We start from the raw sequence: 17,850 nt of genomic DNA, 5'->3' as shown, positions 1-17,850 counted from the left end.
AGAGAGAGAGGGGAAAGAAAATCATATCCTTTTTCCTTGATCTTATGCGAAAAGGAAACTCTCTCCTCTCTGTGTGAGCACACGAACGTGTGTGAACATAGCTCTCAGGGTGTACAGTTGCCAGTAAAATATAAATAAATAAATAGCTCTCTTGGTTTGAACCACTCAATGTTGCAATATCCCATGTCTGCCAATTGAGCCTTGCACTTGAAACTCAACTATTTGGAAAGTCTTATAACATAGTTTTGGTCTTTTTGAGTAGCTTGATTTTGTTTTTGAAAATGTCAACTGTTCTATTCTATTGAGAAAAGAAAGGAGTACAAGTATAAAAAAAATAGGCTTCCCACATGCCGAGAGCTGTTTGCAAAAAATAAGCTACCTGCAGGGCAGGAGCTCTGTACAAAACATATAATAACTACCCACTGACGGGTAGCTCTGTGCAAAAGATCACCCACGAGGTGAGATAAACACTAGATACAAAAAAATCCACCCACAGGATAATAACAAGAAGAAGCACCGAGAAGTCCCAGGGGTCATGCTATGCTGGTGATGTTCCTTCCTTGGCGAGATTGTTGGCCTCATTGGCCTCGCACCAGATATGACTCCATGAGACGTCCATATCCCTTGCAAATATGCGAAATTTGATAAATAATATGGGAAAGTGACCAGGGGCAAGGAGAGGCAGCAGAAGCCCAATGAAACACATTCTTGGAATCTCCCTCAACGACTAAGGAAGGGCTCCACTGTGGATTGAACAATCTGAGGGCCTTGAGCAAGGCAAGGGCCTCTGCCGTTTGAGAGTCAAAGTGTCCAATATGCTTGGAGAAGGATTGAAGGGTGTGTAGCACCCATTGTTGATAAGCCTGACTGTTTAAAAAAATTTACATAGTTCCCAAATAAATATGGAGGCTATACATATTCGCACAATACTGTTATCCAATTGACTTCATACCAAAAGTGAAGCGTGGACAGCATATTTGCAAATGATTTAGTTGAGCCAGAAGGTGTATTTTCTTCCTAAAGAAAGAAAGGGCAAGTGGGAACACGGACTTGGAAGAGTACAGTTGCCTCGAGAAAACTAGAAACAAGGACTTGGAAGAGTATGGTTTCCTATTTCAGGCAGAAAGCAAGCTTGGGTGGAATTGTTCCTGGTTTGGTTTGTGGCTCTCAGAAGAGTGAGATTGAGAAGTGTCCTGCAGCCTCGAATTTATGAAGGTTTAGAGGGAAGAGAGAGAGATTGAGCAGAGTCCTAAAAACTTGGAGTAATGGAGGTTTAGAGAGAAACAATGAAAGTTCAATGAGAAGCTCACAAAAAGGGATGGAGGGAAGAGATGGAGAATCCACGAACCTGAGCACAATAAGATATTCATACAGCGCTGCAAATGAGCTTTATGAAGAGAAGTAAGGAGAGGTAACATGTGCCACACCATATGAAATCTGTATGTGTGAGTGTTTAATTCGAAATTGCATATATGTATGTTCTCTGTGTGTATTCTCGCTTGTGGTTTAATATATGGGTCCTACTCTTCTTAGTTTGAATATTCACCTTGCATACACCTCCACCTCTCTCTCTCTCTCTCTCTCTCTGTGTGACTATAGCGAGTCGCTCCCTTTCATCCGAATTTGAATATGAGAAATGTCTTTTCACCTTGAATCATGGCTAATGATTATATGTTTTGATATGGAGATTAGGGGTCTTGTCAAACTCAAGACAAGAATGGATTGCAAGAAATGGTTAGCAACTGATTGTATTTTTTGATGAATTTTTTGTCAGATGGATTAAGTTTTATGTGCATCCGATGACGGTTCTTCAGGATAAAATACAAGACAACTTGTGCTTAAAGATAAAGCTCTTGAGGAACTCTAGAAGTATAGAAAGAAGACCTATGTAATTGAGCTCAAAGAAGCCAATTACTCAGCACCAATATTACGAACAACGAAGAATGCAAATATAAGTGCTTAGATCTCTCTCTCTCTCTCCTGATTCATTCTCTCATTCAGTGTCTTTCCATGAAAAGAATTTCTCAATATAAACCATAGTCAAATAAATATAGCTTTGAGCCAGCTCCTACTTCAAATTTAAAAGGTGGATATCAAGATTTTCCTTCAATTTTGGTTTAGGATCATTTTGGCCTTTCTGGTGGATGAGCGAAAGATTGTTAAGAAGGTTTTGAAATCCAAAAGGCCAAAGAAAAGCAGGCCGCCAAGAGTTAAGCACTGAAAACTTCCGTGTGCTCTGTATGCGAAACAAATTTTGGATTACAGTGAAATGATGCTCATGATAAAAGATTGTATCGGCTGTTTACTTGGTGACAATTCATATTTTCCATCTTGTTGGTTTCTTATTATTTGTTCCTTTCCCTTTATGGTGTTTGTCCAGCTACCTGAGTTAGTGATTTGTTTGTGAAAGGAACTGTAAGGTTTGAAGTTTTCAGTAGTTTCCTATGGATACTCTGTTTGGCTCTCTTTTTCCTTCTAATACTATCTGAATTTTTTTCCAATTGCTATTTGAAATTTTTGTAGTGGTGCTTTTCTTTCCTGTTATAATTTCTTTGAGAGCTGTCAATCCTTCCCCTTTTTTTGGTTGCATGATGGTGTTGTAATGGCTTCTACATTTCCCTCACAAAGTAACAGTTATAGGATGGGTTTGATTTACTTGTCCCTTGAAAGCAATGAAAAGATTTGTCTGTGTTCATAGTTAGCATCACAACTTTGAGAATACATTTACAAGTGTTCGACGTAGATATTAATTTTGGAGCTTCGTACCCCAAAACTATTCTCTGGGACATGACCAGTCCATAAGACAATTTCATTTTCATTTAGAATCTGAAGAAGTTTGTACAAGGCAGCAACTTGTAAATATAAGGTAGTAGATTTGCAGTGATCTACACTACGTAGGTTTGATGTCTTCTAAGATTGCGTCAAAATTTGGCGTTGCATTAAAGGATGGGCCAAACTTATATGGTACAAGTAGAGTGGATGGTGTAAAATATTGCAACCTTACATGGGGTTGTCGTCTTATAGCAACTGCATCCCATAGATATTTTGATTGAGGGAAAGAAGAATCACTTAAGTAACAAGAAATAACAGAGTTTCTTTCAGTGCTGCATAGGGGAAGAAGAATCAATGAAGCCTTCTTATAGTGAGATAAGAGAAGAAACAAAGTTTTTTTCAGTGTTCTAAGATGTGAGATGGCAACAAGTAAGATTAACAAAGTTGAGATCTATACCTTTTTATGGAGCTTTAAACTTCATAATTAGATGTGGAAATGGATTTTTAGACCACCTTAAGGGTTTCCATCGAAACTGCATATTTTAGCAATATTTTCAATGTGCACCTTAGTTTGATGGTTCAAGGTTGACACCTAATACAAAACACACCCGTTTATTTAACAACAATAAATAGACATCCAAGTTAACCAAAGTATCACAAGACAATACAGGATTTGTCTCTAACTCTGTTTTAATTGAGTGTCCGATTGCTTAAGCAGCTAAAACTAAGGGTTTATTTAGGGTAATAGTGTGCATACAACAAGAGAGACCTTCAAATCATCATCATTTTCTATATTCTTTCTTATTGTCTCTACTGATGTTTAGAGGATTCAAGTAGCATCTCTCTCCTTTTCTTAGCAAAGTCCAGTAGCTTCGCTTGATCAGGCAGTGCTTCTTTAACCACCCCAAATTCAGAAAAATCAGTTATCCATGAGAACAAAAATGGGGTGGTCTCTTGGTCTATCAGCTTTGCTCCTGTTTTGTCTTCGAGTAATTTGAACCATCCGATGGTCGAACCGATGACCACTTCGAGATAACCGGGGCTTTCACCATTAAAGAAGGGTTTCTTGCTTCCAAAATCCTTTTTAAGGCCATTTTCTAGTATATTGAGGAACTCCTTGAGCGCTGCAACTTCCTTCTCTTGTTCTTCACCTTCGACGAAGAAGATGGTCTTGCCGCTGCCTGACATCTGCAGGGTGCAACAGAAAATATTCATCACATGATGAATGTGTGTGTGTGAGAAAGAGAGCTGATGTATCTATTCAAATGTGGTCATTTGAGATGGATACTAGATCTAAAACTTCACAGGTCATTAGTCTCAACTCTCAAGTATGGCATTCATGAAATTTGCAGAAAGTAGCCTGAAATATCATGCTCATGAATATGAAGAAAAAACAGATTTTGTTTTTTAAAACTAAATTATTTTTGAACTTGTTTGCAGGTCATCAAATCTGCAATACTTTTGGAGCAGAAAAATGATGGATGTAAAGTAGAAATGCATCTAGTGTGCATGTTTATCATACCTTAGTATCGAAGAAACTGGCCCAAAATCGAAGCCGAGCTCTCTCATGAGGGTCTGTTGGCATCAGTGGCGAATCCGGCCATGTTTCATCAATGTATTCTAGAATGATGAGGGACTCAGCTAGAGACTTTCCCTTATGCAAAAGCACTGGTATCTTCCTGTGAATTGGGTTGAATTGTAAGAGGACTGGACTCTTGGTGATCAAGTCTTCTTCTAAGTATTCATAGCTTATGCCTTTGAGCTTGAGAGCCACCTCAACTCTCACACAATAAGAACTTGCCCACAAACCAATTAACTTCACTTCACCAGAGGTGACCATGGCCATCGCTTTCTGTGTAAGTTAAGATTGTTGTTTTTCTTTGTTGATGGGGAAGTGAATAGGCTCCCTTATATTGATAATTTTAGAGGTCATCCAATTTGGTCAAATTTGGCTGCTTTTTAAGTCAAATAAGTTGAAATAAGGGGTGAGGGATTGCTTGTGTGATAAACAAAGAGATGTGTACCCTTGAGGGAGCAAAACCATACTCTTACTCCTTCGGGCAAGAGACCTAGTTAGGAGGACTTCTTTCATCTAAAACTATGGGATCGATGTTGCAGTTACCCAAATGGGTCTTTTCTATATAGGAATTTGGATTTGGAGTATGGACGTACTTTGATTTATTTGAATTTTTGAGTTTTTAAATTATCTTATCATCGGAAAATTAGCCCACTGTTTTTTAAGCACATGTGGTCTTTCTTTTTTTTTAGGTTGGGTGCTCCATGAAGGAAAAATTTGCGGTCCTACTAATGGTATTGAGGTGGTCACGTCCCCAATATTTAGGGTCCTCAGTAGTTACCCGAGAGTGGGCGGTTGATACGCTTCTGCGGGAGTATGTTAACTTTGAGTAGGCTTCCGACAGGCCTGGCCAGCCATGGATCCTATAGGGCTAGCCCGAGCCTGGCTTGCCCTGTACTATGTCGAAGAGGTCTTGTCCTACGGCGGGCCTTAGGCCTAATCGTCGAACCAGGCTTAGACCTAGGAGTAGCAACGGGTCGGGAACGGGTAAGGTCCGATTGAACCTGGACCCGGACCCAGACCCAGACCCAGACCTGAATAGTATTCGGGTCCAGGTATTGGACCCGGACCCAGACCCAGACCCGACTCGTCAAATCAAAAAATTGGACCCATACCCATCCATAACCCATCAGGTCATTCCATTGGGTTTCGGCTCTGGTGTGGTCTATTGCCACCCTCATTATGAGCTTCTTTGATTGTTTTTTAGTTTTATTTTTTATGTTTTTTATCATTATATACCCATATTATTGGCAACAAAAGTCACAATCACTTGCTATTAACGAAAGATGAATATGAGTTCTTATTGTATATGATCCTTAGGGCTTGAAGTATTTTATCTCCAACAAATTACGGGTACGGATCGGGTCCAACCGGACCTATGTCAGGTATTCGGGTCCAAATGTTGGACCCATACCCGGACCTATGTCAGGTATCCGGGTCCATTGCCACCCCTATGGCTAGACCCTAGTTTTAAGGCTTGGTTGAAGGGGGGGCCTAGCCCATTGTAAACCTAATATCCATATTCATGTTCCTCTCACTTCCTTAGTGTCTCTGGTTCTCTCTCTTGCCAATTATGTCTCAAAATTTATCTATTTTTTTTATTAAAAGATTAAAGGTATTATAGAAAAAAATAAAAAATTAAGGGTATTATGAAAAAAATTGAAAGAGTTTTTTGAAAAACAGAAAAAACAAACCTCCAATAATCTCTATGAAAGGGATGAAAGGAAAACACACTGCCTATCCTTTTTGAGGGTCATCTTTTTGGGGTTGTGGGATAAAAGAAAACATACTTCTCCTCATCCCTTTGGGGTTACGGGAATGAATTTGGAATACGGAGATGATCTCCAAAAGAGAGACGAGAGATGCCGTGCGACTTAATTTAATTGTTCAGGGCTCTCCCTTAAATAAACGTTTTCCAAGTCAATATTGGGGGCACCGAAAGTGCCCCCACCGAATGTTGACCTTACAGTAGTTAAGCTGAAATTCATGGTTTTTGTTGTGATTAAGCTATTATTCTCTGTTTTTGCCGTGGTTTAACTGAAACATCCACCCTTGGCCGCAGTTCATCATATCCAATGGCCAAAATTGAGGCAAAAATAAATGAAGAATTATTAAAGCTCTTGGTTTCAGTAAATCTCATAGACCAATAAAGCCTTAAAGTTAAAGAAACATCAAAGAAAATTATTAAATGCTATTTAATTAATAAAGCTTGGATTGCTTAAAATGCTACAACCAACTCTAAGCACCACCATTTCCTGTCTCTTCTCTTCTTATCGATAAACTCTCTGTTTTTTGACAAATTGATATACTTTCTCTCTCTACTGATGTTTAGAGGACTCCATTAACATCTCTCTCCTCTTCTTGGCAAAGGCCACGAGCTTAGCTTGATCAGGAAGAGCGTCTTTTGCCACCCCAAATTCACAAAACTCAGTGAGCCATGAAAACAAAAATGGGGTGTTTTTGTGGTCTATCAGCTTTGCTCTGGATACGTCTTCGAGAATTTTGAGCCAGAAAAAGCTCGGACCCATGACCACTTCGAGGTAACCCGGGGTTTCGCCGTTACAGAAGGATTTCTTGTCGCCAAAGTCCTTCTTAAGGCCATTTTCTAGAACGTTGAGGTTCTCTTTTAACACTGCAACTTCCTTCTCTTGCTCTTCACCTTCGGTAATGAAAATCGTTCTGCCGCTGCCTGATAGCTGTGGAAGGACACTAAGAGTTAGATGACATGAGAGAGAGAGAGAGAGAGAGAGAGAGGGGGAGATGAGAATGTTTCATTTATTTTACTGTTGCTTGATGAATGCTGGAAATATCCTCGCTGAACCCGAGTCAAACACTCTTATTTTACCTTGCTATCGAAGAAATTGGCCCAAAATCGAAGTAGAGCTCTCTCATAAGGATCCTTGGGCAACAGAGCTGGCAAATCTGGCCATGTTTCATCAATGTATTCAAGAATAATGAGAGATTCAGCAATTGTCTTTCCATTATGCAAAAGCACAGGCACCTTCTTGTGAATTGGGTTGAGTTGTAAGAGGAGAGGGCTCTTGTTGCTCAAGTCTTCGTCTATGTATTCATAGCTTATGCCTTTGAGCTTGAGAGCCACCTCAATTCTCACACAATAGGAACTTGCCCATAAGCCAATTATCTTCACTTCACCAGAGGTGGCCATGGTCATGGCTTCTTGTCTAAGAAAAGGTGGTTCTATATTTTTTGTTGGAGGGTGAGTGAGTATGGTGCATATTTATAATTGTGCGGGTCATTGGATATGGTCAAATTTGGCTGATATTTAATTTTAGATATATTTTTTCGTTGTTGAGCAAGTGAATTAGGGTGCATATTCATAATTGTGGGGTCGATTAGATTTGGGCAAATTTGGCTGATGTTTATAACTTTAGAAAATTGAAGCATGAGGTGAGTGATTGGTGTATGTGGTGAAGTTTAGCTGATTTTTCATAGTACACGATTAAATCTACTATAATTTGTTGACTCCCAAGTCTACAAGTTTTGTGATTGTAATTCCAAATAGAGAAAAAGGCGCAAATATGAGAAGGTGCTCTTGTAGGAGCACATTGTACATTTACTCTCTCAGGCAGGATACATAATTAGGAGTATTTTTTCAATATGAAATTTTGGGGTCCACTTTTAAATCGCACATGGTTTTTTATTTTTATTTTTAATTTCTGCCCCTTCACTTACAAGGTCAGAAAATAGGTGACAAAATCTAATCACGGTCATGTATTTGGAATGTCTAAAATGCCGCCTTATGTGAAAATCGCCACCTGCATTTTCTTATGCCACATTTGAATAGCGGATTGTGTACAATGAGACTGTTATACAAAGACGGCATAATCATTTTTAGCGTCTAATAGATTGAAGGCAAATAGATTGAAGTGTATTACAACATTCGATCAATTTTAATTTAGATTTGTGTCCAATCAATGACATATTTTTAACCACCAATTTTACATCTAACGGTTAATAATGATTGTAAAGTAAATGATCTTATTGTGTACATTTCCTAATCTACCTGCTCTAGTAGAAACGTGTTGCGTATTAACTCTCTCAAAGAAAGAGTATTTATTTTCCTAAACGAATTTAATTCTCACTGGATTTATATTTTGGAAAAGAAAAGATGGAAAAGAAGTATGTTGCGTAATAACTCTCTCAAAGATAGAGTATTTATTTTCCTAAACGAATTTAATTCTCACTAGATTTATATTTTGGAAAAGAAAAGATGGAAAAAGAAAAGGAGAAAATTGGTTTTGAGTTTTTGGACACTTAGAGGTCTGAGTGTCAAAAAATTAGGTCTCAATTCAATCTTAAAATGTTTCTCCTATGGGCTTAACATTGACTCCTAAAGTTAACCTATTGTCATTGAAAATTAACTCGTATCTTTATTAGTTGTCCACACACTAGTTAGTGCTTTCTTGTACATATCTCTTATTAAGTCAATTTGGTATCTAGAAACTTCTTTTTTTTCCAACACCCACCAAATGAAAACTCGAGGTACTTGATCATAAACTCTAGATCAATAAAGACCATGTTGAGGTCTTTTCCCTTCGCCCTAAACTTCTTAATCAGTTGTCTACGTAGGAAAAAAATCCGTAGTTGTTAACCTCCCTTGCATAAAACCAAAATTGATTTTTTGATAATTTGTTTCATGCTTTAATCATTACTCAATCTCTCTCTCCAACAGCTTCATAGTGTGGCTCATAAGTTTTGATTCCTCGATAGTTAGCACAATTATGTATATATTTTTTGTGCTTGTAAATAGGTACTATAATACTTTTCTTTCATCCGTCTGTATTTATTTTGTTCTCAACACCTTGTTGAACAACTTGATCAGCCAGTAAATATCGATTTCCTCCATGCACTTCCAAACCTCTATCAAGATACCATCTAGTCCGAAAGCCTTTTATATCTTCATTCTCTTCGTAGCTTCTTTTACTTATGATATTATAATCCGACAAATGTATCGTTGACCTCTACCCTTATTTATGTCAACGGTTCCTTCTACTGCTGTGTTCCCATTATGTTCGTTATTTAATAATTTTTTAAATAAACTCTCCACCTATCGTGGACCTCTTCATCCTTCACTAAGATCCTTTGATCCTTAGCCTAAATGCATTTAATATAGTACATATCCTTACATTATTTCTCTTCTATTTTTGCTAATTGGAAGATGCCTTTTTCCTATTTTTTCATCCCCAGTTTATAATATTGATTATCATATGCCTTAAGTTTAGCTTTACTATTTGTTTAGCATTTTTATATTCTTCTAAATTTTGATCACTATTGCATTGCCAAGTTTTATAACCGATATACAAAATAATTTTATTACGATATTATATATATTAATATTGACATTATGATATTATAATATTCTATAATTATTACAACACTTACATTACAATATTCATATTTAATAAATTATTATTATTATTATTATTATTATTATTATTGGAAATATTTATATTGAAAAAGAGATCATCTAAATATTTACTTAAATGAATATTATTATGAAATATCATGATCACCATTAATATTGGTATTATGATACTATATATATTATATGTATACGTAATCTCGCTACTGCTGCTGCTATTATTATTATTATTATTATCATTATCATCATCTTCATCATTACTACTATTACTATTACTATTACTATTACTATTACTATTAGTATTATTAGTTATATTGAAAATATTTATATTAGAAAAGAGATCATTTAAGTATTTTCTTCAACGAATATAATTATGAAATATCATCATCACCATTAATTTTGGTATTATGATACACACGTAATCTTGCTGCGATTGCTGCTACTATTATTATTATTTGAAATAATTATTTTTGGAATAGCAATCACTTGATATTTATTTATTATAAATAACAATACTATGAGTATATTTCGTTGGACATATGTTACTCATAATTTAATATTTTCCTTTATGAATTACATATTTCTTAAAAAAAGGCCAGCGTAATGTCCCTAAAAAAAAAATGGGAGTAATGTACATTAAAATATATTTATTTTCACTTTTATGTATTGTTTAATAATATATATTCCATCTATGATATACTTCTTTTCTAAAATCTTTCAAAACACAGGTTTTTTCTCTATGCTATTCTAAAATATCTCTCTATCCAGAAAAGATAGGATTTATTTTTTTTTCTATCCAGAAAAAATAGGATTTATTTTTTTTGAAAAGGAAAGATATCCTACATCATGTTCTAAAATTATCTATTTGAGGGTCACATTTCCTACATCTTCTCTAGAGATGGCGTCCCGTTTTATTCTTACGACATGTTCCCACCCCGTAATTATGGTTAATTAATGTATTTGTATGTGTTGTACGTAATAGATCCATTTAAATACGTATGGGGGAGAGAATACTAACTTCCACATTTTGAATAAAGATGGCATGTTTTTTTACGGAGAACTAGAAATGGTTGAAGTTTCAATAAAGCCTAGGTTTTATGAAAACAAAATAAAGACCCACATCAAATATTCGTCTCGAAGGAACTTTCGGCAATGAAAATATCTATGATGGTTTTAAAATCAATTTCCAACACCGATAATAAAATTTAAAACTAATAAAATGTTTAGATCTTGGGAATCTATTTTCACCTTCACATACTTGTAATAATATGTACTCCATACATGATATATTTTTCCTAAAAACTCTCAAAGTACAAAGATTTTCTCTGTCCTATCCTAAAATATCTCTAGAAAAAAAAAAAAGAAGAGAGGATTACCCTCCATCATGCCTCTAAACTTCTTGAAGGTCACCTACCCTACATCCTCTATGTAGACACGATCCCCATGTATTCATGTGATTTATCCACCCCTTAATTGTAGCTTAATAATATAGTATATAGATACCACTTGTAATAACATATTATATTGGGAAAAGTTTACAAGGACACCATTTACTATATTACAAGAAGGCCACAACTACTATTTTTTATTATATTTTAAATTTGGATGGTTGTAAATGTGTCGATGACTAGACTCAAAATTCAAACTTCATGCTATACCTCAAACCATCTAATGTGACATCTAATGGCTAGGAATGATTGAAACTCCATATAATAATAGTAAATAGTCTCATAGTATACAATCCGTATCGTATTTCATTTAAAATGATGGTCAACTGGCTTTTGGGACAATGTTAAGAGCTTTTATTGAATAAGTACTAATAAAGCATCAAATTATACAGAGGACATTAGAGCACTAGAAATAAGAAAAGAGAATAAATAAACCCCAGATTTTACAAGACAATCAGAAACATCAATTGCTTCACGGTCGATATGGGAAAAGGATATCCAAAGCCCCGGTGTAGCACAAAGATTGTATATTTTCAACTAAAATATGCGGGGAGACGAAGGAATTCTTTGCGCTTACACCATTTAATAACATTAAAGGAGTCCCCCTCCATAAGAATGTCTCCTGCAAAACTTCTTGTGACAATAATTTCCAGACCATGCAAGAGAGCAAATTTCAGCTTGATTAGCCAAAGTGATGCCACAAGGTCTTGCATAACAGAAGATAACTATCCCTTAATGGTTTCAAAGTCGTCCTCCAACTCCAACAGGACCTAAATTGTCTAAGGAGCTTCCATCAAAATTAAGTTTGAGAGAGCCCATAAGAGAGTTTCCAAACTGAATGAAGACGTCAAAAGTGGGAGAAGGAGGAGGCTAGGTTCTTCATATTAACATAAATTTCAGCTCGTGAAGATTCACGACCCTTAGAAGAAAACCAATCCTATAAAGACAGCAAAATACAATCTTTAACTCCTTCCAAATCCAAAGAAATGCCATCAAATGTTCTCATGTTGCATTCCAACTAAATCTACCAAATGATAGCGCTCCTAAATTTTTTCCAAATAATAACTCCTTTTATAAAGCCAATTGAATTCTTTGGTATCATAACAAAAAGTCCCAATTTTCTCAATGCCCATTACCATATAGTTAAAGGAAAATGGTAATGCAGAAAAGGTGGCTTCCAGATTCTTCATCATTGCTCATGATAATGTTTTTGCAACTGAAAATATCCTTCCAAATTTGTGAAGAATATTTACCTCCTCAGCCCTTTTTAATCAAATGGGAAATATGATCAAAACCATATTTTGCAGCCAAGACATCTTTCCACAGAGGATTTGGGCTCTGAATAATTCTCCACCACCACTTGGATAGGAGGGCCCATTTCATGAGCTTCAACTTCTGGATACCTAGCCCACCCATTTTCACCGGAGAACAAATTTTGTCCCATCCAATCAAATGATACTTTCTGTGATTATCATCAATTGACCCCAAGATAAAATTACGTAAATACAGCTCAATTATCTTAATAACGTCATCGGGCATTTGAAGAATAGACATCAGGTAGATGGGCAAATTAACATAAATGGACTTAACCAAGGTTATACGACCTCCTAAAGATAAAGTTTGGGTTTTCCACAGATCTAGCCTAACTTGATATCTATGAATAAAAAAGGTCCTATACTACCCAAGGAAGCTTAGAATCTGAAATAGAAATTCGTAAGTATTTTAGAGGAAATTTTTCAGCTTTCACCCAAGAATAGCAGCAGAGTGTCCACAAGATCCTGGTTGCAAGAGACACCCACGAGGGAAGCTTTGTGGAAGTTCACCTTAAGGCCGTGGGCTAGTTGGCAGCAATAAAGAAAAGTGCGGGGATTCTTAATTTAAGTCATAACTGCATCACAAAAAATTAAAGTATTGTAAGCATACTGCAAGTGGGATGGTCTGGATTTCATATTACTATGCTGATGTTCAACTTTCAAGAAATTGACGGTCTGGATTTCATATTACTAGGCCATCTTGACTTGACATATTTGCCTCCTGAGAAACTCTAGTCGCATGAATATTTATCTATCCATATGGTTGTTTGGTATCTATTAATGGGTTAAGGTTTTATGGTCGTTGTAACTTTACTCCCTCAGAAAAAACCACAGCCAGTAATATTTTTACGAGCACCCTACATAACCTACAGACCAACCTTAAAAGAATAAATAAATAAATAACTAATAATAACGATAATTATGCGTATTCTAAAAGTGATTGAAAAAAATCACGCCCTTGGATTGATGGGATACCATGCAATTTTGGACAATTAGATCAAGTCTTAAAATAAAAACTAATTTTGCCATATTTTGAAAATACTGATTTTAAAGTAGATCCCTAAATTTGAGACTTAAAAAATCCTATTATATTTTGAAAATTCTCACCAATGTTCATCACTTTAATAAGTGGTAATGGCCGACTATAATTTCGCTATAGTCCTTTGGATTTTATGCTGGCATTGGGTCCGGTGGTCAGCTCGGCCTAACCCTAAAAAAGTACGGCTTAATCGGCAGAATGAGCCTTTGGGCAAAAGCCGGGCTTAGGACATGGCCACGATAGGCCGGTCTTGCCCACCCATGTGTTTTTCATAATTTTATTTTATTTTGTTCCCCAAATTTGTCAAGCCTGGGCTGGCCAGGATCACGCCAAGGCTGGGCTTGGCTAGGACCCATTTGGCCCGGGTCGACACTAAAGGGCGTCTCAGGCCATGTTAGGACTTAGGACCAAGGCTTGCGTATCCTAGACCTGCCCCGTAGTAAGCCCTAGAATTGAGTATATTTTGCTGGGTATCTTCCATCAACATAATCAGTTATCTGCCTCAAGACATCATCCTCCTATCTCCTAGTCATTTTGGGTACATAATATGCGTTACCCACCACTAATCACGAGGATGATTAACAAAAATGAAGTGGCTAATTACCCACCTTCCTTTTTCAAAGTGCTCTACAGCATGATTAATAATAATTAATAACTATTGATTTATCCAATTACATGGGATTGTTTATTTATGGAAAAGTGTATGGTGTGTTTGGGGATGCAATTTTTTACTTTGTGGCACCAAGCATCCATCTTACCCACAAGGACTAAAACAAGCGTTCAAGAATTATTCTTCAAAAGAAAAATTAACTTTTTAAATTTTAGTTTTTGTTATATATTAATGATCCTCGTATTGGAGATTATGTATCTCTTCTATATATAAAAAAAGTGCTATGTGAGTTAGCGGACTCACTAGCCTGCACAATCACAGACATCCATCTTTAAGATGAACATCTATAACTAAAGATTCCTATCCAATGGAAAGGAAAATATTCTAATAAAAATATTTTAAAATTTTATTTTATTATATTTATGATTATCATAATATAAATCATAGATCACTACAAATTAGTATCCAAGATCGATGCAAATAATGGGTGATCATGGGAGCCCGCGACAACAACAGCTTTGGGAACACTGTCCATCAAGAAATCATTTTGAAGGTTAGGAGCTTGATTGGGATAACTTTTAGATTTACCATGTACATAAATGATAATACGGTAAAGTATCATGATGGTATTCACATACAATCATTTATGTTCCCCTATATATATATTTTAGTATTTTTAGAAAATAAAAAGATTCATTTTTAAATTAAAAGTATTCATTTGCGATTAAGGATTGATTTCTAAATATTAGATCTAAAAAATACTTAGTCAATTTTGTTAGAGTTATTAAATAGTATGTTCCCAAACGAGTATGTTCTATGAATTTCCAAAACCAAAAGACCATAGTATTTGTTTCTCGACATGGCATAAGCAACAACAATTACTTTAGAATTTTTATTAACTGACCAACATTTTTAAAGAAAAAGATAATTGAGTTCTTGAATATCTAATAAAATATAATGAGATTGTGACCACCCCAAGCCACGGAGGGGTGGTCAAAATCATTTTTGTATATGGAAGTCAAAATCATTCTTGTCCCTTAAATTTCAAAATGGGTTGTTGTAAGAGTCTCATTGAATAAAAACCAATTACCGAAAAAAAAAATTATCGGGTTGTGTGACTTACCCCAAGCCATCTAATTTGACATCAAATGAGTGGGAAAGATTGTGGCCTCCATGTACAAAAGATAAATTGTCGATAATCCCAAATATAATTTGTATTCTAAGATAAAAAACATATCACGTTTAGTATATTTACATATATAGCATTTCCTAATATTTATTTAGAAAGCTACAAATATATACACAAGGTAAAATTTCATTAAAAATATAAATCATATTTACAATAATTTATTTTACAAGTGTAGTTATAAAAACTTAAAGTTTAAAAATTCTATAAATAAATATAAATGATTTTAAATTGATAGTAATAACTTATAATGAAAAATAGGTTTAATGCAAAATATGTATAATTTATAATGCAAAAGAGGTTTTTTGGATGAAATAATACAACATAGGTGTATATTATACCGCAAAATAGGAATAAATAAGCTTATAAAGTATATTTGTATTAATTTTTTAAATCATAAAGAGTGTCAAGGGGGTCACTCACAATTTTTATTATCCACCCAACAATTTAAATAGTCAGATTCGCCGTTGCACTTGGAATCACTAGCAATAAATTAAAAAGCGAGTTGCCAAAGGACTATCATCAATAAAATATTAACTTTAAATTCTAATAAACCATATGTAACTATAATATAAACTTATTAACTAAATTATAAAAGACTAAATTTTTTGTGTAAAAAAATATATGTTATTGACAATATACATATAGTTAGAACTTGAACCTAACATAGTTCATAATTAGTATTTTTGGTGTTGTCCTTTCAAATTTTTATAATTGAGTTTCCATGTATTAATTGAAAATAGTCAAAATTATTTGAAAATTAGAAATTTATTCATTAGAATTAAGACGGGACATTAGTCCTATTGTATTTTTGAAAATGCATTGGAGATTTTGTATTATTAAAAATACTACTTTCACGTTGAGTAAAAACAATTATGTTATTCTCCTCTAACTAGGAGATTAAATCAATGCTGAGTTTTGCAGCAGCATGAATTTTGTATGTGCACATTAGATAATTAGATAGTTGTAATTCCTTGCCGCTTCTTCACGTGTATGCCTAGTAAATAATTGTATTTTGGCAATTCTACTAGGGAAAATTGTTTCATGCGGGCTGGATCGCATTTCTGCATATGCAATCCAGAAACTGTAATGCATCCATTATAAAGATGGATACAGGTAGGCGTTCCTTCTAAAAACGATGGAAACTAATGGTCCAAATGTTTTCTTATTAGAATTATCATTTTTAGTTTTAAAAATTTATTTATTTTTTCATATTCACAATCTCCATGTAAGAGATGTGTCCTTAAAAATTAAGTCCTAAAATCTATGTCAAAATAGATTTATTAAGAGACTCGCATTTCTACATATGTGGGCTCAGTATCATAGAAACCGGGCAAGGGAGAGATTCAAGTATTAAATAATTGAAAAATAATATTGTTATTAACTCTATTTTAGTTGATATAGATCATGGGATGTCAGATGAATTGATTGTCAGGACTCGGGAATAAACAGTGGATATCCATGTTGTGGGCCATGTACCATAGGGGTCTACTTCCCATGGTGTATGCGATATACGGTAATACCATACTATTATTTTAGATAATAAATATTTATACATGTAATTTTATGGTCTAGTATGTACGTACGCATCCATGTATGTGTGTATTTTTGAATGTGTGTGTTTGCATGCTTGCATATATCAGTAGATAAGCACTTTATATAATTATTATATGTTATGTTCCACATTATATGTGTATGAAAATATGCATATGTATATTTATAGACGTAGATATATGTTGGTCTGAAAAGGCTGAAACCCTAAACTTTCCCTTAACTTGTCTCAAGCCCAGTAAAGTGGGTAAGTTGTGTTAGGTAGACATCCAGCGTAAAACTTTACTAAACCTTTTCATAAATCCGATATATAAGATATTTGCTCATGATGGGCCTTTAGTAAAAATAATTCTCAAAATTATAAATTTAATTAACTTATAAAATTAAAATTTTAGTTTTTTAAATGATTAAATAACATTATTAATAGAGTTACTTATGAATGAACAATTTTACAATTTTGGATATGATATTATATCATAGTTTTGGGTAGGGCACATGGCATTAATGTTTGATAAAATATCCAATAAAGATGAGATATGATGAGAAGCGTACTAAATTTAGGTGATACAATAGAAGGTTAGGGTAGTTACATTCCCATTAGAAAATGAGATGTGATATAAGATAAGATTACAATTTATTTATAAAAGAATCAAATACAATATTTTTAATCTAAATATGCCAAATAAGATGGAAGAATTTTGTCTCCTTCTCTCTATCTATATGCCAAATAAGATGAAATGTTTATATTAAAAATATACAGAAATTTTTGAACAATAGTTTTGTATATTTCTTATGAAAATAGTGCATGCCTTAAACATTCAGCATACGTTCTATTGCTAGTACCTCAAATACTGGATGTAAAACCCATCTAAAAATAGATAATGGAGAGAAGACGTACATCTACATATGAGTCAGCCAACTCCCTATATTTATTTGGATGTTCTCCAAGGAATGCAATGATAGAGCCTATAA

General features: G+C 34.7%; 2 protein-coding genes and 1 long non-coding RNA gene across 3 annotated transcripts; 1 reads left to right on the top strand and 2 right to left on the bottom strand.

Moving 5' to 3' along the window:
• Positions 1 to 252: 252 nt before the first annotated feature.
• LOC148779247 (uncharacterized) lies at positions 253 to 2,479 on the top strand. Its single transcript, XR_016047502.1, has 2 exons — positions 253 to 1,411; positions 1,775 to 2,479. It is a non-coding gene; the product is annotated as an uncharacterized LOC148779247 (long non-coding RNA).
• An 878-nt stretch (positions 2,480 to 3,357) lies between these two features.
• On the bottom strand, positions 3,358 to 4,812 carry LOC148779246 (glutathione transferase GST 23-like). Its single transcript, XM_088855742.1, has 2 exons — positions 4,295 to 4,812; positions 3,358 to 3,960 (listed from the first exon to the last, which is right to left on the bottom strand). Exons 1-2 carry the CDS (start codon positions 4,616 to 4,618, stop codon positions 3,583 to 3,585), a joined length of 702 nt encoding a protein of 233 aa, XP_088711868.1. The 5' UTR covers positions 4,619 to 4,812; the 3' UTR covers positions 3,358 to 3,582.
• A 1,717-nt stretch (positions 4,813 to 6,529) lies between these two features.
• On the bottom strand, positions 6,530 to 7,558 carry LOC18442537 (glutathione transferase GST 23). The gene is made up of 2 exons (XM_020672520.2): positions 7,194 to 7,558; positions 6,530 to 7,044 (listed from the first exon to the last, which is right to left on the bottom strand). Exons 1-2 carry the CDS (start codon positions 7,518 to 7,520, stop codon positions 6,667 to 6,669), a joined length of 705 nt encoding a protein of 234 aa, XP_020528179.2. The 5' UTR covers positions 7,521 to 7,558; the 3' UTR covers positions 6,530 to 6,666.
• Positions 7,559 to 17,850: the final 10,292 nt, after the last annotated feature.

This window comes from Amborella trichopoda, chromosome 13 (genome assembly GCF_054954075.1).
Source record: "Amborella trichopoda isolate Santa Cruz 75 chromosome 13, AtrichopodaSantaCruz75HAP2 v2.0, whole genome shotgun sequence".
NCBI classification, from domain to species: domain Eukaryota; kingdom Viridiplantae; phylum Streptophyta; class Magnoliopsida; order Amborellales; family Amborellaceae; genus Amborella; species Amborella trichopoda.
This window is presented reverse-complemented; position numbering and strand designations above follow the sequence as displayed.